Source organism: Dipteris shenzhenensis, chromosome 25 (assembly GCF_047967505.1).
Source record: "Dipteris shenzhenensis isolate YYH24624 ecotype China chromosome 25, Dip_SZ_1.0, whole genome shotgun sequence".
In the NCBI taxonomy this organism is placed as follows: Eukaryota; Viridiplantae; Streptophyta; class Polypodiopsida; order Gleicheniales; family Dipteridaceae; genus Dipteris; species Dipteris shenzhenensis.
In genome coordinates, this window is record NC_141620.1 from 7,894,424 (window position 1) to 7,921,815 (window position 27,392).

The 27,392-nt window shown below is 44.8% G+C and overlaps 1 protein-coding gene across 1 annotated transcript in view; it reads left to right on the forward strand.

Moving 5' to 3' along the window:
* Positions 1 to 27,392, forward strand: part of ABCF3 (general control non-repressible 3) — a 132,202-nt gene that overhangs the window by 16,925 nt on the left and 87,885 nt on the right. Inside the window, exons 5-9 of the mRNA XM_087396365.1 lie at positions 14,304 to 14,546; positions 14,712 to 14,840; positions 15,108 to 15,209; positions 20,321 to 20,467; positions 20,556 to 20,618. Coding sequence (XP_087252491.1) covers positions 14,304 to 14,546; positions 14,712 to 14,840; positions 15,108 to 15,209; positions 20,321 to 20,467; positions 20,556 to 20,618 — 684 coding nt within the window. The remainder of the gene's footprint in view (positions 1 to 14,303; positions 14,547 to 14,711; positions 14,841 to 15,107; positions 15,210 to 20,320; positions 20,468 to 20,555; positions 20,619 to 27,392) is intronic.

Below are 27,392 nucleotides of genomic sequence, written 5' to 3' on the forward strand. Positions count from 1 at the left end.
AAGTGCATTTTTATTGGGTATAGCTTAGAGAGCAAGGGCTATAAGCTCTATCAGTCCCGCACGGGTAGGGATGTTGCCTTTGATGAATCTGTAGGCTCACGTAAGCAAAAGGATGCACAAGAGTGGAGCAAGAAGTGGGAGGCGTCACATCAACTAGTATGAAAATGAAAGTACAAAGTACTATAAAAGAGAACCCTAGGACCTAGTGTCCTAGTGGTACCACTAGTACTAGGTGTCATAAGACACTAAAAGTACTTAGGTGACCTAAGTGCCAATAACTAAAGCTCCATGGTACATACTAGGGCCCAGAGGGCATCAATACCATCGGGAGAAGATGGCCTACAGACCCCCCTCCATGAGAGAGACACAGAGAGAAAGAAGATATATTAACATTCGCGGAAGGCCTCGCGGGCCTATGGGACAAAGTACCATAAATCCTTGAAAAATCACTTACAAAATAAAGAATTATTAAAGTAATTTAATCCATGCAAATACAGTTAAAATTCAATGCAAAAAACTATAACCATCTTGAAGATTCAAGAAATTAAAAGGTTTATATAGACAAGAGACATGAAAGACTCTGAAGTATTCTGGAAACGTCTCAAAATATCTTGTATTTTTAGGTCATGTTGGCACATGTTCATCCAAAAGGATATAGCCACCTATGAATGTACAAGTTATGCCAGATCATGTAACAAAGGGAACCAAGTGTAAAGCCTGTCGATAAGCGCATGAAACACTGGATCACGCGCAATGGCCAAAGCACTTTAGTGTCAATGTAGACCATAGTGGAGGATGTCTGGTGAATACCAAGATTTGTAAATAACTGTGGAAGCCAGACACACTCTACTGTAGCGGTGAAGGCTGCCCTGTACTCAGCCTCACAGCTGGATGTGGCAACTGTTGGTTGCTTCTTGTTGATTCAAGAGATACATGAACTGCTAAGCAAAAAACAGTTGCCGGTATGTGACACTCTGGTGTCGGAACAACCTGCCCAGTCACTATCCGTGTAAGCATGCATGGTAAGTGAACCCTGATCACCATAGAAGAGGGCTAAATCCTGAGTGCCCCTGAGATATCTGAAGTCTCTCTTCACTACCTGCAAATGCTGTGAATTGGGCATCTCAAACTGAAAACGATCAAGGAGCTGTCCAATATACTTGGACTGTGACATCATGATACCCTTTTCAACATGAGCAAACGGAATGCCCAAATAATAGTGCAGCTGTCCCATGTCTGACATTTCAAGAGCTTGTTGCAAATCAGCCTTGAAAGTTGCAATATGCTGAGTATCAGGGCCCGTGATCATCATGTCATCCACCTATAAAATCAGCACTAAAAAATCAGATCCACTCCCACGGACACAAAGAGTGGGCTAACCCTTTTGCAACAAGATAGGCTTTGTGTCGATCTATGCTGCCATCAGATTTCCTTTTTAATTTGTAGACCCACTGGGTACCAATGGCATGCTTGCCGGGAGGGAGATCTACTAACTCCCATGTGTCATTTTTGGCAATAGATTGTAGCTCAGCTCTCATTGCATCCATCCACTCTTTCCAGGAATGAAACAACTGTTTGCAAGAAGTGACGTGCTTGGAAGGACCACTATCAAAATACCGAGACTAAGCATCATGAGCAGTAAACAATACATCAACTTTGGAGGGATCAAAAGAGCAATGGACAGCCCATGCCCAATCATCCTGGAGAACATGTGCATGTGAGGCATCTGCTGGCTCATGGGATTCAATTGCATGTGAGGCATTGACTGTTAATCCTGCTTTCTTTTTCTTTGAAGCAATGCGCTTCCTGCATTCTGAAATTTCATGTCCTGGCTTGCGACAATAGTTGCATCTTTTCTTCTTGGACTTGTCTGCTGTATTTTGAGATGCATTGGAGGAATTGCCACTGTTAGTCGCATATTTAGGCTTGCCCATAGGCTTGGAAGCCTTGCCTTTTCCTGTCTGCTGTGAAGCAAATGCATGATCAGGAATAGTACCTTGCCTATTAGCACGACTTTGCTCTTCTTGCAAAAGCAAAGTGACTAACTGATCAAAGGAGTAGTGGTCTGGATTACCCATGGCCACTAGTCAAAGGGTTGTAGCAAACCCTTCATATGTATCTAACAGCCCATTCAATGTGGTACTGACAAGCTGAGAATTTGCCACCACCTCATCAATATTGGCAAGTTGTTCCATGAGATCCTTGACCTTTGTCAAGTATGCATCCATAGAGTCACCTTCATTCGTGCTGACTTCCTGCAATTGCCTTCTTAAATATGCAACACATGCCTCATTGCGAATCTGATAAAGAGAAGCCAATTTGTCCCAAGCATCCTTTGCTGTCTCGCATAACTGGATGTGTGGGATAATGATTCTCTTGCATGATAAAGCAATATAGGAATGTGCATTTGCATCTCTTGCATCACATCTTGTTTGTTCCTGAGTTGGAGGAGCAACAATAGGGGTGCTAGAGGATAAAGCATCAGGAGGAGTACCCTCTGCAGAGGGACCAGCAGTAGGGGCAGCCACTGTAGCATTGGCTGGCCTCAGATCAACCCCAGAAACAATGTTCTAAAAATGATTGCAACAAGAATATGTTTCATGAGATAAGACCACATCAGATAGTTGGTGCCATCCAACTTATCATCTTCACGAGGAATGCCAAATAAATCATGATTGTTGCCAGCCATTGCAAATGGGACAAGTCAAAAAGCACTGACAAAGTGACCCAAAAGATAGCCTTAAGGCTTGCAACTGCAAAAAATAGGACTTGCTGCCCAAATCTGAAAAAGCCCCAAAATAAGCTGTAATTTGCAAATGTGATCAAATGGCCTGCAATTTCTTGCCAATTTCACTGCAAATCTGAAAGTATCGTGCAATCTGTCTGCAGTAGACCCAAAAGTCCCAATTTGTAGAGCAAAACTGAGCCAAAAATGGGGCAAATTCAAGAAAGCCCCAAATTGTCTGCAACTCTGCAATCTACTTGCAAAATCGTAGACCGAATGCAAAAGCCCCAAATGTCACCAAAAAATTGCAGATCTGTTGCAATGTTTGCTCTAGACGGTACGGAATTGTATGGACGCCGAAGTACGGAAATGTACGGAGATTGAAAATGTACGGCAATAGAAACCGTATGGAAATCCGTACAACTGTATCGATAGTACGGAAATCCGTACAATTGTACGGATAGATTCTGATGCGTTGTATGTACGGCCGTACGGAATTGTACGAACATTTTTTTTTGGGGGGCAGCTAACACGCCGTACGGAAATCCGTACGACTATACGGAATTGTACGGACAGCAAGTCGCGGGGTCGTGTTGGAGCTGTGCGGGATGTCCAGTAGCTGAACTTGACAATGGAGCTAAAGTGCGGGAGCTGGAGCTAGAAGCAGGAAGCGAGGAGTAGGGAGCAGGTTCGAGAAGGAAGTGCTCTGATACCACTGTAGGCTCACGGAAGCAAAAGGATGCACAAGAGTGGAGCAAGAAGTGGAAGCTGTCACATCAACTAGTATGAAAATGAAAGTACAAAGTACTGTAAAAGAGAACCCCAGGACTTAGTGTCCTAGTGGTACCACTAGTACTAGGTGTCATAAGACACTAAAAGTACTAGGTGACCTAAGTGCCAATAACTCAAGCTACATGGCACATACTAGGGCCCAGAGGGCATTAATACGACCGGGAGAAGATGGCCTACAGAATCTTCCCCTATGCCTTTGTTGGACTGTCAAAAACAGCCCATTGTTGATGCCCCAGACATTTTTGACAGCTTGACGCCTTTGTTTCCATCGATGCTCGGGATGATGTTCCATCTAAGGTTGTACCTCCTCCATCTGTTGGTCATTTGCAGCCACATGTGCAGCCAAATATTCAGCTTGATAAGCCTCTCATTGATTAGGACCATTTGCACAGGGCTCTTGGCCAGGAAAGATTTGAAATCTAGGAGCCCAAAAAGGTACCTAGTTGTTTTTTTGACACATTAAAAGACAGCAAACAAGATACTCCTCTGCCAGCCCGTACTAGAGTAGCTGTCCGGAAAGAGCATGCTAGTTTTGTTGCTTATGCTTTGGTTACTACAGCATGCAATGAAGAGCCATTATGTCATCAAGATGCCTTTCAGAAAAAGATTATTGCAAGCTGAATTGGATTCTATCCATCAGAATAACACTTGGGAGTTGTGTGATTTGCCTCCTGGCAAGAATGCCATTGGAACTAAGTGGGTTTATAAACTCAAACGGAAAGTTGATGGTTCAATGGACCGTTACAAAGCCCGTCTTGTTGCTAAGGGCTATGCTTAACAGCATGGGATTGACTTTGAGGAGACTTCACTTGTCATGCATAGATTCACTGATAGTGATTGGGCTGGTTGTTTGGACACTCGTGTGTCACACAGGGGCAACTGTTTTATGCTTGGTACTTCATGTGTTTCTTGGTTCAGCAAGAAGGAGAGTACAGTTGCTACTTCTAGCTGTGAAGCTGAGTACAGAGCAGCTTTTACAGCTACAGTGGAGTGTGTTTGGCTTCAGAAGCTACTTGCAGATCTTTATGCATGTCATACTGCTCCTACCATCTTCATTGATAGAGTGCTTTGGAATGGAATCCTGTTTTCCATGCTCGCACAAAGCATATTGAGGTTCACTATCACTATGTCAGAGAGCGATTATCAGCAGGTGATGTTCAGTTGTCTTATGTTCCCATTGAAGACAACTTGGCAGATCTTTTTATGAAGGCTCTACCTCGACCTAAGTTTGAGGCTTTTCGCCAAGCTTTAAACTTAGTACCTTTTGTAACTTGATCTCTTGTACTCTGTACAGTCATAGGTTGCTATATCCCTACAGGACGAACATGTGTAACCATGACATTAGATATTCTTGATCCATGTCTAGGATACTTCAGCCCATACCATGGAGGGGGGGTTTGTAGGTCATTCTATGGGCTATCCATAGGTGCTTGTAGGCCTAGTTATAGTCAGTTAGGACTATTGGTACAGTTAGTACATGTATCACCTAGGTCAGTTAGGACACTTAGTCCAGTTAGGGCAGTTAGCCCTAGGGTTTTGTTATGTTGGCTTACCCTTGAGCCTTCACGCTTAGTTTTGCAGCAATATATTACAGCATCTCGTTTTTCTCCTTCTTGCCTCCATTTTTGAGCTTCCATCGCTTGCCATAGCCAATAGTGGTCTCCTTGATCTCTAAACCTGTTGAGCTATGTTTAGAGTCACCCCTTGTCTCGGGCGGTCTTCTCTGAGGAAAGCGGTGATAGGTCGGACCTCAATCGAGTGTGCTTTGGTTGCTCTCCGTGTCACGGGTAGCCTCTGCAATCCTCTCTCGGCAATCGATACTACCCGCATATTAGCTAGCTCTTCCTCCTCCACCCCACTGTGTCCTGGAGCGACTCAAATGCGTAGAAATCTATGACATGCCGCTATGTTTGGTTAGCCTCTATATCCTGTGGTCTGGTCCCCTTCTGTTGCTCCCTGATCTATTGTAGCAGTGTATCCCTATGTCGGTGCATCTCAAGCAGATAAAAGCCCGATGCAAACTTGGTCATGGAAGTGGATTAGTTGCGACAGTGGGCTGAACCCACTCCCATCATGATAGAGACAATGGTATCGCTCCTGAATCTCGTACTAGGCTGGTCAGGTGCAGAGAAAGTGCTCCTCTGTCTCAATCTCTCCTAGTTTGCATAGCTTGCACATCCGCTGCTCTCGGGGTATACATGCTGCTCTCCCTGTTTCAATCCTCAACTGATGGGGATGAAACCCGCATTTGCCTAATAGCGATCCTTGCGTGTGAGACTCCTTTGTCCTCTAGATACTGGGGTATGATGATGAATCCCTCCTCCGAGACTCTTAGGAAATGGTCGAGGTAGAACTAGGTCTTGGTGGGGAGCTCCTGATCTCCCCTGCAAGCCTGAGATGTGTGAAGCTGGAGGAGGTCTAACCGTATGATACGGTTAATCTCATATCGTGGGATCGATTGACTCAAGGGGTGCATCCATACTGTATTGAAAGGGAGGGAGCGTGTCCATTTGAATCCCGTGTCTGGGAAACTATGTTATACGTGCATACCATGTGTCCGTCCCGCTCTCAGCTAGTTGTCTGGATGACTCTAGAGCTAGCCTCGGTAGTCTCCACCGAGGTAAGTCCCAGACTCTGTGAATGAATGCCAATGTCTGGAAGATGGCATCAATCTGTAGTGCTGTCATGGGGTGGCGATCTGTCTGTACTATCTCATGCAAGACCGAGGGCTTGCTCCGAATCATCCTAGATCCCATAGTCACCTGTAGGTGCTCGAATCGCCTCCACTTTGCTAACAGTAGGTCACATCCCGAGAAGGGTACTGCATACATGGCAATCGATCGCACTAGCGTATTGAAGAGCCAGCACTTCGTCGGTAGATCTTGAAAGTGTGCTTGGAAGCACTATCTCTTCAATCAGCTAGAGCACCTCGCCCCTGTGTGAGTTGTGCATGGGCTGCATGTGTCATAGTGAAAAGGGGTCTTGTGAAGACTGCTCCTAAATAGGTGTAGGACTGCACTATCTCCATAGGCTCGTCTCGATAAGAGAAGTTGAGTCGATGGAGTACTGCATGTGAGGTGTTGAAGACCGTTTCCCAAGGTCGACTGTTAGGTCTCTCTCTCTCTCTCTCTCTCTCTCTCTCTCTCTCTCTCTCTCTCCCCTTGGTCTGTGGATCCTGAAAGTGCGAACCGAAGCACTGTCTCTCTAGTCTGGCCAATGAAGCGTATCCCTTGCCCATGCGGGTCTCATAGTGAAGATGGATCCGGAGAATTCAAGAAAGCAAACTTAACATCGATAAATGCAAGTGAAGTTCCATATTACGAGCAAAGAAAGTATCATTTGATGGTCTTTATCCTAATCACTGGTGCAAAAATTTCTACTTAAAGTCAATGCCCTCCCACTAAGCATGTCTTGTACTTGTCTAGTAAGTGTTCAACTTGTGGGACGTTTAGATGCAGTGCTTGCTTTCAGACTTTGCTGATATATTTGCTTATATTTCCCACCAGCTACCTCCTATGAGAGAGGTGGCCCATGCCATAGTCTTGGAAGCTGATAGTAATCCCATCAATAAAGCTTCATATTGTCTTTCTAAAGTGGGATGTGAGGAAGCAGCACAGTGTGTGAAGGAATTGCTTGAGCTACTTTGATGAGAAAATAGGTTGAATATGTCAGGCATATTGTATGTTGAAATGGGATTTAAATGGATGTCTCAAAGGTGAAATGTGTGAGGGATGGGTGCAGCCATGTAACCCCACTCAGCTGAGTGGATTTTGGGCCTTAAGGGCGAAGAAAATGTGGTTGCAGTTGCCTCGTCTAGAATGTGGGCTTGCATACTATCTATTCTCTTTGAGGGCAACAACCATATTTTCAGACTTGCAAGACCGATTGTGTTTGCATAGTGGCAAGAAACACCGTTTCGGCCAAGCGAAACAGAAACAAAAACGCCATAGAAATGGAAACGGCAGAAATGCCGTTTTTGTTCCCTTGTTTTTCTTCAAAACCCTAATTACGGTTTTTTTTGACCGCCTTTTTCCTGCTGCTGCCCGCACCTTGTATGTTTTCGCACTTTCCTACTCTCCTCTACCCTCCACTCTCCTACTCTCCTTTACCCTCTCCACTCTCCTCCTCCTCCTACTCCTCCTACTCCCTCCTTGAGCCCTCCTCTATCCTCTCATACTCTCCTCTACCCTCTCATACTCTCCTCTATCCTCTCACTCTCCTCTACCCCCCTAACTCTTCTCCTCCTCTACCCCTTCCTTGAGGAGTCCTTCTCCTCCTCATACTCTCGCTCTTGCTCCTCCTCCTCCTCCTTTCCCTATTACCTACTCCTCTCCACAATACCGAAAGATCCGTATTGGAGCCATGCCACCTACATTGATAGTTATGCGTTAGGTGGTGGCTCCAAGAAGTGGAAATGCAACTATTGTGGCATAAGCAAACAGGGTTCGTCACACGGTTGAAAGACCATCTGGCGGGTGTTCCCAACAAGGATACAGAACCTTGTAAGTTTGTGCCTCTTGATGTGAAAGATGGCCTTGAAGAATGGAAGCATAAGCGCATGGCTGCAACAAATCAAGACGAAGAAGAGACCGAGCCCACGGAGCCATTGCATGATGCTACTACTAGCACATTGGGTTCAAAGAGAAGTAGAGGCGCATCTGCAACATCGAGCGTGGGTTCTAATGCTAGGAGGACACCCTTGCAACTTGGATTAGGTAGTGTATATGCTAGTGTGGGAAAAAGAGGCTCATTACAAAGGTCTAGCATTCAAGCATGCCTGCAAAAGTAGGCAGTCAAGGAGGCCTCTAGTGAGCTCACGAAGCTCTTTATACAATGTGCAATACCCTTTCATGTGGCGAAGGCTTTGCGATGGAAGAAGACTATGAGAGCTATTAGTCGCGTTGGGTATGAATGGGAAGGGCCTACATGTTAAGCCTTAAGGACACCAGAGCTAAGAAGAGAGAGGACACGTGTGGAAGCAAAAATGTAGCCCTTGAAAGAGGCTTGGGTAAAGTATGGGTGCACACTCTATGTGATGGATTGTCGGATGTATGCAAGAGGAGTGTGTACAAGATTGTACATTTGGAACCACATGAGTGCAACCATCTTGGAGATAGGTGCAGAGAATGTGGTGCAAGTAGTGACCGATAATGGTAGCAATTTTGTGGCTATGGGTGAGATGTTGGAAGATGAGTTCCCAAAGATTGTGTGGACACCATGTGCCTCACATTGCCTTGATCTTTTGATTGAGGACCTAGGAAAGATAGCTTGGATTGGTGCCATTTTCTCCTTTGCTCGCAGTGTCGTGAATTTTGTTACAAAGAGACCCAAAATCTTGAGCGTCTATCGGGCCTACAATGACCTCGAGCTATTGAAACCTTCAACCACGAGGTTTGCTTACATGTTCATAGTGGTGGAGAGGCTCGTGCTAGTGCCTCAAGGCTTGCTACACACTGTTGTGTTTCAGGAGTGGAATGATTGGGATGAAAAAGGCCATGAAAAGTCTATCAAATTTGTATGCATGATCATGGATGAAGCTTGGTGGCATGAGGCGGAGGCATTAGTCAAAGCTGTTAATCCTATCTACACCGTGCTTTGCATCATGAACATGGAGGGAAGGACGTTAGGGCTCTTGTACCAGTTTATGGATAAGATTGGAGAGGCTCTCAACAGAAACACTTATCTCCTCGTACAACATGGGATATATGTTCAGCTTCTCTCGTGGGATATTTGGTATGGCCACGTCCACCTTGTCTACGTCTACTTCCACTTGGATATTTGGATATGTTCATCTTCTCCACGTCCACCTTGTCTACGTCCACTTCCACTTGGCGAATTTCAAGGGAGTTGGCGGAGTACTCAAGGAGGCGGCACTTCAGCTCCACCCGATGATGTTGCTTCTTCTTCAGATGGCGACACCCATGACTCATTTGAGGACGAGGAGCCAGAGGATGCATAGTCAATGGATGATGCAGATGATGGAGATGATACTATTAATGTACCTTCAGTTGGACAGTGCTAGCCTAGTACTACTAGATTAGGCCCTAGGGACACTTTAGATGCATTCTAGTCTCTAGAGTCTCTTAGTCTAGAGTCTAGACTATGTTATTTCTTTTTTTGATGATTATTGATACAATACCGAGTTTACTTTGGCAGCTGGCTGTCTTTTTTTTTGACATGATTCATGATCATGGATGCTAGTAGCTACTATGGGTGTGCTTTTATTTTTTTGACATTGATATGTCACATGTCACATGTGACATGGTTCATGAATTTGGAATTTGGATAATAGTAGATACTATGATGCTTTTTACTCATGCAATTGTAAATTGTAATCCGTTTCAGATTGTTGTAACTTGTTGATTCTTGAATCTTGAAGCATCATTTATGAATGATAGATCATAGATGTTGAAGCACCATGCATGCTGCATAAGTCACGACTTAATGGTAGATGCTAAGTAGCATAATTTGTCACTCTAAGCACTATATTCATAATTGCATCATGTATAAATTTGTTATTTTTACACATAAATTGTACTATATTGCCATTTCTCGTTTCGCCGTTTTGGCTCGAGCTGGAAACTTAGTTTCTGGCTTTTTTTTCGTTTCCGTTTCGGCTGTCAACTATGCTTGGTTGCATATGATGTTGGTGTTGAAGGAGATGCACTTTTCCTATGGTAGGACATATGGGCATCACAAAGATCTAAGTCCATGTCAAACATAGTTTCTATTGGGAAGGTCAGATTTGGTTAAGAATGTCTCAGGGTGTATGCCATGTCATGAGAGCTAAGTGGACAAGCTCCCGGCTGGCTATTGCAACCATTAGCCTTTTGGAAGGGAAGAGGAGAATGTCTCACGGTGTATGCCATTTCATGAGAACAAAGTAGACAAGCTTCCGGCTGGCTTATTGCAACCATTAGCCTTTTGGAAGGGAAGAGGACATATATTGCAAGGGCTGCCTTCTACTAGTAAGGGATGGGACAGCATTTATGTGGTTATGGAAAGGCTCACTAAACTGGTTCATTTCACTCCCACACAGCCATGCTATTCAGCATCGTAGGATGCCTAGCAGTTTATTAAGAAGGTGTATACACCGGTTAGCAATAGAAAGATGCGAAGTTATGAGCTCATTTTGGCCAGAGCTATACACTGCTGTGCGCACTATCCTAACTCCAAGTACAGCATATCCTCTTGAGATAGATGGTCAGTTGAGAGCATCAAACATATATCTATTGGAATGGGCCCCTGCATGGATGCAAGGTTAAAATGCCTTCGTCTCTGGCAGTTACTGTTGTGGAAAATTAGTAAGCTTGGAATGATTTGGGAAAGATGGATGCTGTTTTGCAATTGGCAAACAAGAAATCAGGCTAGAAGTGGAGTTTGAAGAAGTGGATTTCCTACAGTTATGATTCCACAAGAACAAATAGAGGATTACCAAAAAGCGAGCGAGGAAAAGTGAGCGAACCAAAAAAAGCGAGCAAGAAAAAGTGAGCAAGCCAAAAAAAACGATCAAAACAAAACAATAATAGATTGACACATCCTTATTTTAGCAACTGTCTAAGTTCTTAAAAAGTCCATGTGAGAGTTGGAAGGATTACAAAAAATTGAATGAGTAAAAGTGAGCGGAGATAGGGTGCGTCTTTACTAATGATGCCTTGGCGATGACATAGGCATAATCAAGTTCTCTCTCTCCACCACCAACATAAGTGAGATCACCAATGGAATCTTCCACACAAGTCAAAAGTTTCATAGGACTTCTTGAATGGAATTGTCCACATTACATGCATGTGCAAATGCTTGGTTTTTGAAACTCTATTCACTCTTGGAACAAAACCCATGTTTTTCTAAAAAAACCCTCCCTAATGAATCACTCTTACATCCCACCAATCCAGCAAAATCTTCGAGAATTGAGTTGTTCAGGTTTACGAGGAGCATTGTATGTCCAGGTTACAGCCTTTTCAAATTTGAGGACAAATTTCTATTTGAGGAGGGAGGATTGTAATAGAGGGTTACTTTTTACTTAGGCTAAAAGTTAGTAGAAAGGCCTTTTTTGGATTGTAAGTGTTTTCTTCTTTTTTTAGGGGATACCATAAGTTGCCACGTGGCATCCTAGGAGGTAATCCCATAAGCAATATTGCTTTGTATTGCCCTGGGCCATACCTATATAAGGGCTCTAGTTGTACTTGGCAAGGTATTCATGACTTGTACTTCATAAAATGAAATAAATTCCAAAACAAATCAATCTTTGCTTATAGAAATAAATGGTAGAAGCCAAAATAGACATGGTCCCTAGGTCCCTATTAGGTAAACTTTCCTCTAGATTTGATGCAAGAAATCGGCTAATTGTTTATTAAATTCACATTTTGATGCATGAAGTTTTAGGAAATGGCGCAAAAGGTCATGATAATCATCTAAATCATGCCTTGCCATTCGTTTTGATATGTAACATGACCCCATTTGGATTCGTAAATCAAAAGATACACGATGTCGAAATTATCACCTTTTGGGTGAAAAGAGGAAGCGCGTTAACGAGCTCCCTATTTTGGCCCAAAAGATGAGAATTTAGGATAAATCATATGCCTTGCCATTCGTTTTGATATGTAACATGACCCCATTTGGATTCGTAAATCAAAAGATACACGACGTCGAAATTATCACCTTTTGGGCGAAAAGAGGGAGCGCGTTAACGCGCTTCTTGTTTTGGCCCAAAAGATGAGAATTTATGCACTCCCTCTTTTCGCACAAAAGGTGATAATTTCAACGTCGTGTATCTTTTGATTTACGAATCCAAATGGGGTCATGTTACATATCAAAACGAATGGCAAGGCATGATTTCGATGATTATCATGACCTTTTGCACCATTTCCTAAAACTTCATGCATCAAAATGTGAATTTAATGGATTTTTTTTGCACTAGAGTTAGAGCAAGGCCGCTCATAATAACATGCTATGATCATGTTCGATGTTGAAGTTTTTATTGAATGATGCACTTAAACTATATACTACTTGTTGGTAGCCAAAGCATTTCCATGCAAGCTCATCTCATGATGAGAATAAATAACACTATCACTAATGTAGACTTACAAGCATATGCTATAATCATCTTCAAAATTATGGTGATACTATAAAGCTTTATTAACGATCAGTACATGCATATAGTGAGGTTATGTTTTTCTTGAGTGATGCACTTCAACTATATAGTACTTGTTGTTTCTATTTAAGCTCATCTCATTGAATATAGAGCACTATTACTAATGTGCACTTGCAATATTATGTTATAATCATGTTCAATGTTGAGGAAGCACTATAAATCTTCATTAATGATGAGAACATACATACAATGAGATTATGTGTTGGTAGCCCAGCTATTTTTGCTTTGCTCGCTTTTTCTCGCTCGCTTATTTGGTCCTGCTTCTTGACATCGCTCGCTTGATCGATTGCTTCGAACAAATATACCTCCTTAAAGAGTAGCAATACCTAGCTGGCCCACAAATATTATTATCTGGAGAGTTGGGGAAGTACCATATCAGTTGGAGCTACCACTCAGCTAAAAAATCCACAATGTTCTTATTGAATGCTTGTGGTTAAAACAGGTAATTTTTTCCTGAGTCACCACGTATGGGTGAGGAGGGCCACATCCTTTATATTCTTGAATGGATCATGAGCTTCAGAGGTCAGGTCTTTGTAACATGGTCTACTTACAGACAGAAACTGAAGATAGAGACCAAAGAGAGGTTATATGAAGCCATAAATTTAGGGGATTGTTCAAATCACAGGCTCGTGTCGGAGATCCCACTTCATTCTACCAGACAACATAAGCAGCATTTAGCCAGCAAGGACCTGTTGCCCTTGTTAGAACAACTCCATGAAATGCAATACTCCTAACCTTAAGGAGAAATACAGTGCAGAGGGAACTACTCTATTGCAGTATTCAAGGGCAGGTTACATAATTTTGACGATATTCCTCTGAAATTATGAGCTGCTTTCCTTGCTTCACGATGCATGCATTGCAATTTGATATGTGCAAACACCATCTTTGGGACACTTTTCCTATCCCTGGTCCAATTGGATGTTCACTCTGTTATTGACACCACCAGTAATACTCCATGTCTACTCTCCCTTCTTATTAGGAGTAAGGGTTGCCCTTTCTTTCTTATGACATGATTCTTGCTGGAAATGAGATAGAACTTTTGGTTTTTATCCCAGGATTTGCATTATACCTTGAGGTCTTGCTGCTGCACTATTTGCATTCATTTTGTTGCCTACATTCAAGCAGAGTATTGTTTTTGCACTTTGGCCTTCAAAATTTCGATTTGAAATGACCTTCCTCTATGAATAAATTATGTTGAGTCTATGTTCCCTGCTTGCTTTTGCCTTTGCAATGCAAGTCAATGTAACAGTTAATTGTGCATGCTTGCAAAGGGATACATTGATTTTGATGCTGAGGAAGGAATATATACATCTGTTCTCTGAATAGTTTTTGTTTAGAATGCAGATATGTTATTGTTTAGCACCTATGTGGAGCAATTGATGGAAAGTGAATGATTGGATTCTAATTTTCTGTCTGAAAAGAAGAGTATTCTCTCTTTAATTCTTTAGCTGAAAAATTGAAAAATAGTTCTTTAACTGCTATCCGTACACACAGACTCGGATGGTCATAGCATGCTTTGAATAGGGGGGTATGATTGAATTTTGAGCGAGTCAGCACCCTTTTTAGTAGCACAATTGCTTCAATCCATACTTAATTCTGGAAATTGTGCTATATTGCACTCTGCTGTGATTGCAGAGGGATGGAGGCACAGCAGCTTCTACGTCTGGGTTTTCAGAGCGAGACACTATCAAGCCCTATGGAGCCTCCCTCTCACGGAAAAGCACAACCACTAACAATGGAGTAGTGTCTGAGGGTATAGAGAACAATGGTTCTGAGCACGATAAGGATTCGGTGTCACAGAGGCTGGGGGAGATCTACAAAAGGCTAGAACAAATCGATGCATATTCAGCAGAGGCGCGTGCAGCCTCCATTCTTGCAGTAAGCTATCCTGTGCAAACCTTTAAAATGATCAGTTCTTTTTGCTGATTTAGAATGATCAAGCCTGATCATCCAAAAAGAGTAAATTCACCAGGCTTGATGTTGGTCTCATTTGTAGGAATTAAAGTTCGATGATTTGTTGATGAATCTTGGATTTTTGTGAAGGGCCTAAGTTTTACATCAGATATGCAGCATCGGCCAACAAAAACTTTTTCTGGAGGATGGCGTATGAGGATGGCCCTTGCACGTGCACTGTTTATCGAGCCTGATTTGTTGTTGCTTGATGAACCAACTGTAAGAGTTTCAGCAAATTTATCTCCTAAATTCTGTTCATGCTCTTAATCCTAGAGATCATAGCTTAGCAATATATCATTCTTACAATTGTTTCCAAAGCATTAGCTAACTGTGTTCTGTAACCCTAAATGGTATTTTAAAACTAAGCTGGATACGACTCTCAGTTTGAAATTCTGTAGGAATTTGTGTTGAACATGCTTCTATATCTTTTTTTGTACACCCCGATTTCAGCTAAAACTGACCGGAAATTTTTGGCAATCTGTGCAGAATCATTTGGATCTTCATGCTGTATTGTGGCTTGAATCTTATTTGTTGAAGTGGCCTAAAACTCTCATTGTGGTGTCACATGCAAGGCAGTTCTTGAACACGGTAAGGGCATGCTAAAATTAGTTGGATTTTTAGTTTTTTAAAGTATCGTTTCCATGAGGCTGGAGTGAATCCACACTGCAGAGCACTAACCTTAATTGAGTTTGTCTGAGAATCAACACAATCTCGTCACCTTAGTGGAATCTTGGTTTTCAAGTAATTGGATTATGCTTAAGAATAGATCAACTAGTATACTATCACAACCACACAATGTTCCCCTGTCATCAACATAATGATGCAGGAAACCATATCCATGGCTGAGATATCTGCAAGTAGTTGCAATTTCTTGCAAAAAAAGATTTTGTTATGCTATCCTAAGGATAGTACAATTACTTCTTAATCTCTATTTAAATTAGCACACACACGGTGATGACTTACTAGTAAAAACATTAAAACATTTAAATACTCACAAGTCATTAATAAACCGAACATGGAACTTTTAAAATGCACGAAATAACTATGGGCGAAATAATAATACATCTCTTCTCCCACCAAATAGAGTGATAACCTCATAACTGACTCAGACAGTAGCCCACTCACAGGTGAGTACAAAATTACATTATTTTACTCATGATCCTCATGAGCTGCCATAAGTTCCCATTCATCTTTAGATGGGGTAGACCATTCTTCCGAATTCACATCATTGGCATTATCTGAAGGATCCTCGTTGTTTAACCAATTATTAAACTCGTTTTCATAGGCTTCGTCCTCAAGTTCCAACCAACCATTGCCTAGCGTTGGTTTTAGAACAAGCGAAATAAGCTATTGAAGCTCTTAGCTCCTCTTGAAGGCGACTGATCTCCCTGAATATTATACGAGTATCGCAATGTTTTCTTTCTTATGTCACTTCATCTTCAATTTCAGTTAAAGAATAATCCCAAGATGAGGTATCATTACTTTCAGCTGCCTCCTTAGTAGTGAAGGGTAAACGGTCAAAATAAATCTGTCAACTCAAAAATCTGTCAGCTAGCAGTACACCAGCTACAAATATTTCCAAATGCAGGACGAAGGAATTGTGGGACTTGTTGGAGGTCAACATCTCCTGATGTCACTGTGGAGAGAGAGGGCATTGCTTGTGGCTGTGCCCGCCCTCTGAGAGGCTAGGGTAGACTGAGTGAGGGCCTTTGTTGTGGGTGCGCCCGCCCCCCGTGAGTGTAGTGTAGGGTAGGTTGGTTGCCACTTGTCTGGCCAGGGTTGGAGGCATGTGTGGCTGCTCCTGGACCTGGAGAGCTGGTCGGGGTGTGGAGGACTGGTGGCAGCTGAGATTTCCGTAGGGCTTCTGGCAGTGGTGGCCTGGTCGGCCAGTAGGTGTAGGAGCAGAGGCCTAGAAAGGGCTGCTTTGTGGCCCCTTTTGTAGGGCTGAGTGGGTCGTCCTGTAGTCGAGGTGGGCAAAGCAGGGGAGCAGCCCCCTTCATAGGGCACAGCCGACTATTGGAGCCAGGCTATATGTAGGCCCCCTTTCCTCATTGTTTGGCATCTCAGTTTGGTTGCAGTTCAGCCCATATATAGCAGAGGTTTTCCCCATTGTTGTTTTTTCCTGAGATCACTTGCAGTTCTCTCATCTCTCTCTCTCCTTTCCAGTTTTTTGTGTGAGGTTCTCTCTCTCTCTCTCTCTCGGTATGTAGAGGGGTGTTAAAATAATGGAGCTGAGATGCCATTCGACCCTTTGGTTTCGCTAGATGATGTAAGCCATTTTGACATTTTGTCTTTTGTCCCATAGGCCCGTGAGGCCTCCTGCGGATGTTAATATGACTTTTGTTCTCTCTCTCTCTCTCTCATATCACAGCGGAGGGTTTCGTTGATCCACCAGGATACACGCAGATTCACCTACCTCACTCGTTGAGGATCTATCTTGGGCAGTTCTGGGTCTCTTCACATAGACTTCGTATCGAGAGTGGCAGAGCAAAGCGGTTACCCAGGGAGAGGCGCATATGCACACTGTGTGACATGCAGGAGGTTGAGAGAGAGGAGCATTTCATCTTCAGGTGTCCTGTTTACTATGAGATCCAAGGGCGTTTCTACTGCCTTTTCAGAGATAGTTATGGGGGTTTGGCCCGTCTCCTCTCCTACCCAGATGAGCGGGGTTTGGCTGGTTTTATTCATGAGGTGCTTAGACACTGCAAGAGGATACTCCGAGCATGGAGACAGGAGCAGACTTCTTCCTCGACTGATACCTCTCAGAGCTCTATCACGGAGTTCTTTCAGCTAGATCATAGACCCCCATGAGACGAGACCTCGACATGATCGTGACCTGGAGCTTGTGACCTGACAGCTGAGACAGAGGGTTGACACACAGATCATACTTGGGGACATCTTCTCCTTGTTTACGGTCGGAGCCTGACCGACGGGGGTCACAGTGGCCTTGGTTAGACGTAGAGCTACGACCAGGAGACGTACCAGGACTGCACCCTTGAGGGGCCGACAATGCTTTATTGCTGACCTCATGCCGCCACTGCCTCATCCATCTTGATGTCCTATTGCTGATGATGAGGATGATGATGATTCTGCTGCTGATGATGATGATGACGATGATGCTGAGATTGATATACAGTCGACTATTGACATGACTTTGTTGTACTTAGGACTTAGTACTGTCATTTTGCATTTTTTGCATTGTGCATTGGTGTCGATGCTCGTTTAGTAGCTCTACTGCCATAGCTGATTGTATCAGGTTTTTCAGTCTCATAGACCCATCGGTCTTCCGAAGACTCTAATAAACTCTCTCTCTCTCTCTCTCTCTCTCTCTCTCTCCCCCGCTAGCCTCTCCCCGCTCAGCCTCTCCCTGTTGTCCAATAGACCTTTTGGTCTCTAGTGGACGTTAATAGACTTTCTTTCTTTCTTTCTTTCTCTCTCTCAGATGGACATGCTTCCCCTCTTTCAGTACATCATGGATGCACCTCCTGAGTTGATCCTGTGAGATGAGATCAACCGTATCATACGGTTAGACCTCCTCTAGCTTCACACATTCGGACTTCGGGGGAGGACTAGGAGCTCCCTACCAAGACCCAGTTTTATCGTGACCACTTCCTGAGAGTATCAGAGGAGGGTTTCATTATCAGACCCCAGTATCTCGAGGATAGAGGAGTCTCCCATGCACTGAGGATTGTCATTGGTCAGATGCGGGTTTTGTCCCACTATCTCAAGATCGAGGCAGGGAGAGCAGCAGGTATACCCATAGAGTAGCGGGTCTGCATGCTATGTACGGTGGGGGCGGTTGAGACAGAGGAGCATTTTCTTTGTATTTGCCCAGCCTACTATCTCTACCTAGAGGGGAGTGGCTTCGGTCCTTTGTCACGACTGATCCATTCCATGACTAGGTCTATATCGGGATTTATCTGATGGAGATGCGGCGACATAAGGAGACGCTTCTACTACAGATTAGAGAGTAGCAGGGGATGGTCAGACCACTACAGGACATAGAGGGTGACCGGGCACACGACACGTCGCAGACTTCTATACATTTGAGTCAGCCCTCGGACACAATGGAGTAAAGGAGGAGGAGCTAGCCGATATGAGAGTAGTCTGGATGAGCAGCCGGCACAGTACCACCGAGAGAGGGGCGTAGAGGCCACATGTGTGACAGAGAGCTCCCATAATACACTCTATTGAGGTTCGACCTATCACAGCTTTCCTCAGGGGAGATTGACAGAGACGAGGGTTCACCCTAGACATAGCCTAGAGAATCCAGAGAGCGAAGAGACTGCGTCCCCCACCGTAGTGCTAGACAGCTTGACAGACATAGATACGAGACATCTTCGCAGCCTAGCAGAGAGCCATCACTGTACCAGGCTTCGGTTTCGTCCCAGCACCTGGATAGATTGATTGATTGATATGGCCCGCTCTGCAGTTGTAGTTGACCTTTTTTTCTATGATTATGATTCTGTTAGCGTAGATTAGTACTCAGCAAGGGTCCTAGCGTACCCTTTGCTTCAGCCCACTGAGGCTTGTATGAGTTAGCTTTTCTGTGTACTTTGTCCTATAGGCCCGTGAGGCCTCTGGTGGACGTTAATATATCTTTCTTTCTTTCTCTCTCTCTCTCTCTCTCTCTCTTCATTTTCGTATAGATCCATTGCACTTCTCACATGGTATCTGAACCACGGTTGGCTAGAGACACGAGGTGTGGAGGGAGTGTTAAGCCAGCAAACTGAGAGGAGGTTTAGGGCTGCTGCTCGGAGGTCTGTTGTGAGGAGGAGTGTGCACTGGTGCGGACCGGGGGTCATCGAAGGCGTGACTTTGAAGGGTGTTTTCAGATTCGAAAGGAGGAGTTCTTGAGGGTCAGGACAACTTCCCTTGTGTACCTTCTTTCCCATCCACTCTCTCTTCCAGTTCGAGTTTCTCTTCACTCTGACATTTCTACCCTGTCTGAGATTAAAGTAAAGCCAAGCGTAAGGTTCAAAGTGTCTATATATTAAACGCATGTAAAGATTATGATTGCCAATATTCAGTCGTTCTTTTCTTTTCCAAAGATCATGGAGTATGCAAAGCAGACTATTTATAATCTTACTTTTTTTTACCAGACGTGGCTCACGCTACCTTTTGCATATGGATCTGGCCTGTTTGTAATGCTAGAGTCAATGCTTTATAGACTCATCAACAGTCAATCACCTGTTTCACTATGAAAATTTTGTAAAATCTAGACTTGGTAGGTGATTTCTATTTGGTTCTTGGTGACAGTCATAGTTCATATCGATGTTTGAGAAGATATTCCCATGCCTGTGAAAGATTTTTCTAGTTCTTAGCCAAACTCTTTGTTCTGTACTTGTGCTACTTTAGTCTCTTTGTATCAAAGCCTTTGACATTGATTATGGAAAATGGTGGAAGTGAGAATAGATGGCTATTAAGTCTGATGAGTGAGGCTTGCATGTGTGCTTCTATTCCTTTTCATATTCAAACAATCTGACTAGAGTTCTGCTACATCCAAATTTACAAGGGCAAATGATTGGAAGGAGTTTCAAGGGTATATCGTGAGGGGATTGACATATCATAGTGCAAGTTATCCAGTCCCACATATCATAGTGCAATGGTTAATTATAATCTGTACACATAAGTGGTCAATTAACGTCCATTTCTTAAGGATGGAGTAATTTATGTTTCATTATTTTGCTCTTGTACAGGTGGTAACTGACATATTACATTTACATGGACAAAAACTAACTACTTATAAGGGTGATTATGACACGTTTGAAAGAACAAGAGCCGAACGCCTTCGCAATCAGCAAAAAGCAGTTGAGGCAAATGAAAGGACCAGAGCACACATGCAGGTTGTTTGCAATGCTGTTATTTGTCGCTCCCTGATTGTCCAGCCAAGGAGAAACTTTACCAACTTCAGGTTCTATCTGGTTTTTGTAGGCTTTTATTGACAAGTTCCGGTACAATGCAAAGAGAGCTTCTCTTGTTCAATCAAGAATCAAGGTAGGTTAGTTTAATGACATTGATGAGCTGTTAGCCTCATCCACATTTTCATGTGCTTCTAAGGGTCCGTTCACTTTTATTTCTGATATCCTGGTTCAATTTTCATGTGATAGCTGAAAATCTAGCTTCGATCTTTTAAAAGTGCTGTAGTAACATGGTCTCCTTAGCTCATAGGTTACTCTTTACTTATTACTATGATTTTCTATTGTTTCCGTTTTGCATGCCTACTTTTAATTTGTTTGTAATATTTTTTGAATTTATATTTCCTTTCTTGGCTTAAAGATAAGCTTTAGTTTCAGTATTTGTCCTTTTAAGTTAGTTGTATTCTGTCGGCACATGTTTACTAGTCCATGAAGTTGATTAAATCAAACACACTTAATCTGTCAAGATCTATTGACAAGTATTAAAAATAAAATGAAATGAGATCTCCTTGTAAAGCAGGTTTTTGATTGTCAGGACACTCAAATTTTTACATGCTTTGATATTCTCTTTTTCTAGTGTAATTAATATAAGTTTAGTATGGTTGACTCAAGTTGTGCAATGCTCACATTCTCGTGAGCTTAGACTACATCAACAAGCCTGAGAGATTTACACGGGAGAGACGCAGTGCTAAGATATGCTTGTTTGAATGTGTCAACCTGAAATAATCTGGGGGAGCAATTTTCTATCAGAATTGTGAATTTCCAGATTTATGTGTCAAGTTCAGTGTCTTGTCAGTTTGCAACATATCTCCTTTGCAGATTTAGCCCTCGTCACATTTTTCCTCAGCCCATACTAACTGTTGAGACTATCCTTCCTCAAAGAGACTGAGGTTTTTAAAGTTTGAGAGGGGTAACAATTGCATAGTCTTTGGAGAGACATAATTTGTCCATGAGGTGGACCCCATTTTTATAGGTTAGATCTAGCTCGGTGTGTTTATAGGCGAGGAGCCTTTGTCTACGTGTGGGTTAGTGAAACTGAAATGTATTGATTTGCCACTGTTGTGACCATGCACATTTTTTGCTATGTGGATGGGTAAATTTAGGACAGGATGGAATCCCACGAGTTACCCCCTTGTGAAGAGTTTGACAACCAACCTGAAGGCGTTTTTGAGTATGATGTTTTTTGGATTCACCACGAGAATTTAATTGCTTTTTAAGTTAGCATCACCTAATTAGTCCTGAGATTCAAAACGTCAAGCAACAGGTACCAATCTACCTTTGTAGGTTTTGTTATTACAAATATCACATAACCAGTAACACCAAAATTGAGTGCTCAGATTCAGAAAACCAGTATGAATAACGACTGTAATGCCAAAAATTCAGACCCAGTTGCCAAAACCGAAGTCCCACCAAAATAGATCCAAAATACAAAATGTATGTAGGTGAAACCCTAGAACATCTCTAGATCAGTTCACAATTCTCACATGAAGCTCTAGAGCTGTTCACAATCTGTGTATGAGCATGCCAGATGTGAAAATGTAAACTTTGCAGTGTGGCTTGTGGCTGCAAATCAAGCAAGAACAGCTGTATTTGTGCAAAAGATGTTCTAGGTCACGACAATATGCCAGCAATAATTAGATGCTCGTTCCTGATAAGAACAGGAGCAGTAGGTGCTCGTGTTGGAATTTTAGGTGGAGCGTGCTTTTGTGATCCCCACTCTGAGCTTTAATCTTCTCCAATGTTTGTAATTTGCAAATCTTGCACATCCTTCCACACGTCATCTACAAGAGTCTCATTGAAACCCCTCCGAAGAAGATTCTATAGTTCTGCATAAAGGTTATTGTGAGAATGCAAAAAACATACACGTCGGCAAACAACAACAAACTGAAGAGATGAATGGAAAAGAAATGGTTGGACAACATGTTTTGCAACATGGTACTGGATTACAAGGGGAGAAAACTGTGTATAAGCCACGTGTACTTCAATTGGTGGATCCCATGCCTTAAGAAGAAGACCCCCATGGGTTAGATCTCCCTTCTCCTCATTCGTAGCTGTATGTATCTTTGCTGTCCTTTTTTCAACCATTATCATTATTGGAAGAGGATGCACTTTTCTTAAAGAGAGGAGCCCAAAAGCGATCTATGTAGTCTAGAACCGACCCATCTGCTTTTGTCTTGATCCGTCCCAGTTCAGAAGCATCTCTCTCTCAAACAGTGGAGACCCGAATTGTTCTTGAAGCTGCTGTTTGAGCTCAGTGTAGCATGCTACAATCCTCTGGGCTTCGAGAGCATGTTGCCACAAAGCAGTAGGTCCCTTGAGCAAGGGTTGCCAAGTTCATCTTGTTCTATGATTTGGGTTCTTCACAGGTAAAATACGTTTGACAAGTAACATATCCCTCCCAATAGATTATAACACCTTGGGCTTATCGTCACGGTTGTATTTTTAGTGATTTGCACATGTTTAGCTCCCAATGTGATCTTCTGAACTGTTCTCAAGTGCTGGTCATGACCGTATGACTCCTGTTGTGAAGTGCCCCCCCCCCCCCCCCCCCCCCCTTTTCCCCTCTTTCCCCCTTTGTCCCTGGCTGCTTTCTATTGTTCCTCCTCTTCCTCATTATCTTCTTCAAGCATCCTTTATGTCCTTGTAAGTTGATTGAGCTGAGTGGTCACTCCTTTTGGCTTTTCTTTCTTGGACTTTCTGCTTTCCCTTGGCTGAATCTTACTCCTTCTTGTCCCCAATAGACTATCTACAAGCATTTTGCAAAGTTGTCCCCATTCTAGAGAACTTCAAGTCTGACCATTTCAAAGTTGTTTTTCCGGGATTGACTCCTTCCCATAGCTCTTTGTCATTGGTACTTCCTCGTCAGCATCCAAAACAATAGGTGACATCCTATCACCAGGTTTGACAAGCTTTCTCTTCTTGTAGGGACTGCCTTCTTTGGTGCAAGGTCCGGCTTCTTGTCATCCTTGACACACTTAGTCTCGGTGTTCACCATGGCAAGGCTTAAAAAATACCGACCACACAACCCTCCTTCCTTCTCCGCCGCCTCCTCGCGCTGCGCTGCCACACCCCCGCCTCCCTTCCTCTTCCTCCCCCTTCCCCACCTCTGCGCCGCGCTGCCCCCCCCGCCTCTCCCCCCCCCCCCCCCCCCCCCTCCTTCCTCTCCTCCTTCCTTCCCTGCCTCCGTCTCGCGCCGCGCTGCCACACCCCCGCCTCTCCTCCTTCCCCTTCCCCGCCTTCGCGTCGCGCTGCCACCCCCTCCCTCCTCCTTTCCTTCCCCTCCCTCGCCATTCTCTCTCCTCGCTGCCATCTCTCCTCCCCCCGCTTCCTCTTGCGCCTCCATCCCTCCTTCTTTCCTTCCCCTCCTCCGCCTCCATTCCTCCCTCCCTCGCCTTTGCCGTTTCTTTTCCCTGGCCTTTTGGAGCTTTCGTAGTTTGTCGGTGCGGTATGGCGGCCGTAAGCCCGGAACCGGTGGCCCAGACGGGCCCCCCCTCCTTCGTACCACCATGGGACGAAGGGCCTTTCCCCTCTACTGAAGGTTTTAGAGGATGGGTCCGATGATCCAGCCTCACCTTCGAAACCTTCACAGAAGCGCCTTCGTCTGCACACCGGACATCCTCCGACCACCTTGACATCGACCGCAAGCAGACAGCTGTTTGTGGCCCATCTCTTCTCTTCATGAGTATACGCATTATCTCTTGGAATGTCAACAGGTTCCACTCATCAGGAATCCGCGGCCCCAGGAAGATGGTGCTCAGACAAGAGCTCCAGCCAGCTTTGGTGGGAAGGGTACATGTGCTCCTATTATAGGAACACAAGCTTTCGGCTTCTGAGACCAGTGTGGGAAGGTCCTCATAGGGCGCTTCCACACCTACTGGGAACCTTCGATTGGCGAGCAGGGGAGGAGCGGAGGTGTCTGTACCTCCATCGACGCTTCTCTATTTCAGCATGTGTGTGGTTTTGGCACCTTGATTTGAGGACGAGCGCTTTGGGTGGGCTTGAATATTGAGGGATCTCGCATCGGCATCCTCAATATCTATGCCCCGACTGACCTTAGACAGAGAGCCGCTTTTGGAGCTTTCTGATAGACATATTGCCAGAGATGGATTCTTGGATTGTAGGAGGGGATTTCAATAACCTTGAGGCTCTAGAGGATCAGCAGGGACGGGTCCCAGAGTTCCTTGGTATAGCTCAGGCGAAGCAGGCGGAATGGGACTCTTTCTTGTTCGCTGTGGGAGGTCGGGACAATTGGAGAGAGCCTCCTTTTTGTAGATGGACAGGGAGCTTGGACTTCTCTTGGGGTTACAGGAGGGAGGGAGGCAGACTTTTGGAGCGGTTGGACCGTTTCTATGTCAGTGATTGGGCGATAGGTAGAGGTGGAGAGTCAAGGGTGGTTCCAGGGACGACCCTCTCTGACCATGCCCCATTCACCCTAGTTCTGGACTCAGCCTCTCATTCCTTACCTCCTCGCTCGTGCCGGATCCCAAACTCCATCTACTCCAGAGCAGCGGTTCGCAGCAGGATAGTGGACCTGTGGGAGCAGGATTGGGACCCCATGGGGGATATGGCAGCTCAGGTTCTCGCCGAGTCTAGCCTCATATGTCAGCAGGAGGCAACTCTAGTCAGGCAGCAGTGGTGGGCGAAGGAGAGGGGCATTAGACGAGACCTTGCCTCGATACAACAGATGCAGCAGTCTTCCCCAGGCTCTGAGGAGCGTAGACGACAGGAGGTTAGAGCCCGAGCCATGTTAGAGGAGATCACCCAGAGACGCTCAGAGTTCTCGTTCCACGCTTGCAAGTCCTTTTGGGCTAGGAAAGGCGACAGGATGTGCAGAGAGTTCTTCAGGACTCATGGCCAGAGGTCAGCAGGGGAACAACTCCGATCTCTTAGGGCGCAGGATGGTAGTGTCAGGAGAGATCCAAACGAGGTCAGGGACTTGGCGACAGATTTCTGTAGATCCTTGTTTCAGCAGGAGCCCCCAGACCCTCGTGCCCGCCCTTGCAGGGAGGAGGTGTGGAGGTATGCGTCGACGCTTGTGCAGCCTAGCATGAGTGAGACCCTTCTCAACCCGTTCACCGTGTCAGAGATGCAAGATGCTGTGAGCGATATTGATGGGCAGAAATGCCCAGGTGAGGATGGGCTCTCTGGAGCTTTCTTCACCACCTTTTGGGAGCAGATCCACCAGCCCCTGTTCGCAACCTTCCAACATATCTTTTCCAGTGGACAGATGCCAGAGAGCCTTGCGACATGCTTGATTTGCCTCATCCCCAAAGGGGGGGACCGTCAGGAGATCAGACAATGGCGCCCTATCACCCTCCTTCCGACTGCCTATAAAATCCTCGCCAAGATGATCAGTAGCCGCATCCGACCCCTGCTACATGACTTGATCCACGACACCCAGACTGGTTTTGTCCAGGATCGCAGCATTTTGGACAACATCTTTACGTTCTCAGAGGTGACGGAGTGGGCTTAGCATAGTGGCCAGCACCTAGCCATACTCCTCCTTGACTTTGAGAAGGTGTATTACAGGGTAGGCTGGTCCTTCTTGGAGGGCACACTTTCTCGGTTCGGTTTCTCGGATGAGTGGATTAGAGGTATTGCTAGCCTCTATAGATCGGCCTCCAGCCGGGTTATCATCAGTGGCAGGATGGGGGAGAGATTCACCCTCGAGCGCTCGGTACGTCAGGGCTGCCCGCTTTCGCCCTACCTCTTCCTCTTTTTTGCGGAGCCCATGACTTACTTCCTACGAGCCTGTACCACTGGTCTTCGAGGGATGTGCCTCCCTATCAGGGGCGATGCAGAACTTCTGGACTCCGAGTATGCAGATGCCACGGCCCTATATGTGCACGATGATATTGAGTCACTGGAGCGAGTGAGACTGTCTCTAGAGGTTTTCTGCCTAGTCGCTAGGGCGAAAATCAACTGGCATAAGTGAGTTGGTTTTCTTACGGATTGGGGAGTTAGCTCATAGTGGGGTATTTTCCTGGGGTTTCGCTGGATCCCTAGAGGACAGGCGACACGTTACCTGGGATTCCAGGTAGGGCTGGATACCACGCCGGCTCAGCAGTTCCTACCGGTCCTAGCTTCCATACGACGGAAGCTAGCCTTCTGGAGCACGACTCGGCTATCTCTGGCATGCAGGGCCCTTGTGGTCAATCAGGTCCTAGTCACCGCGCTTGGTATGTGACATCTTGCTGGTGCTTCTCGAGATTGTGCGTAGCCCAGTTGAGGAGACTGGTGCGGAACTTTCTGTGGTCTGGCTCGGACGGTTCCGGCACCACCAGAGCCCAGGTCACCTGGCAGACGGTCATTCTGAAACCGGCCTCTAATCACCCAGAGGGCAATGGAACTAAACCTTTACAAAGCATATATCACAACCATTAACCATTGCATGATCACCATTTGGCATTTACCCATTTGTTCACAAACAAAACCACTGAAAAAGGGATGGAGGCTAGAATGCCCCTGCTCAACAGACATAGACAAGTGCACCCGATTGGCCCCAAACACTGTGGCGCCCCTTTCGGTATTTCTTTATATTTCACAGTGAAATGATTACAAGTTGCATCTGGGAGACCTTCCCTGCAACTGAGCACGCAGCCCCAATTCACTAAGCCTTCGCAAGGCTTTCAAGCATATAACACCATCACATAAGTGCACTTAACCCGTAGGCTCAACCCAAAGGCATTCTCTTTTCCGAGTGCAATTCCATTGGCTGTCCAGATGCAATCACACTGCACCCCAGCTGCACTCTCTTTGAGTGGTTTCCAGATGGCATTCACAAAGCTTTTCAAAGCTCCAAAATAAAATCAGCAAAGTACCCAACCAAAGAATGACTCATATAGCACTGCCT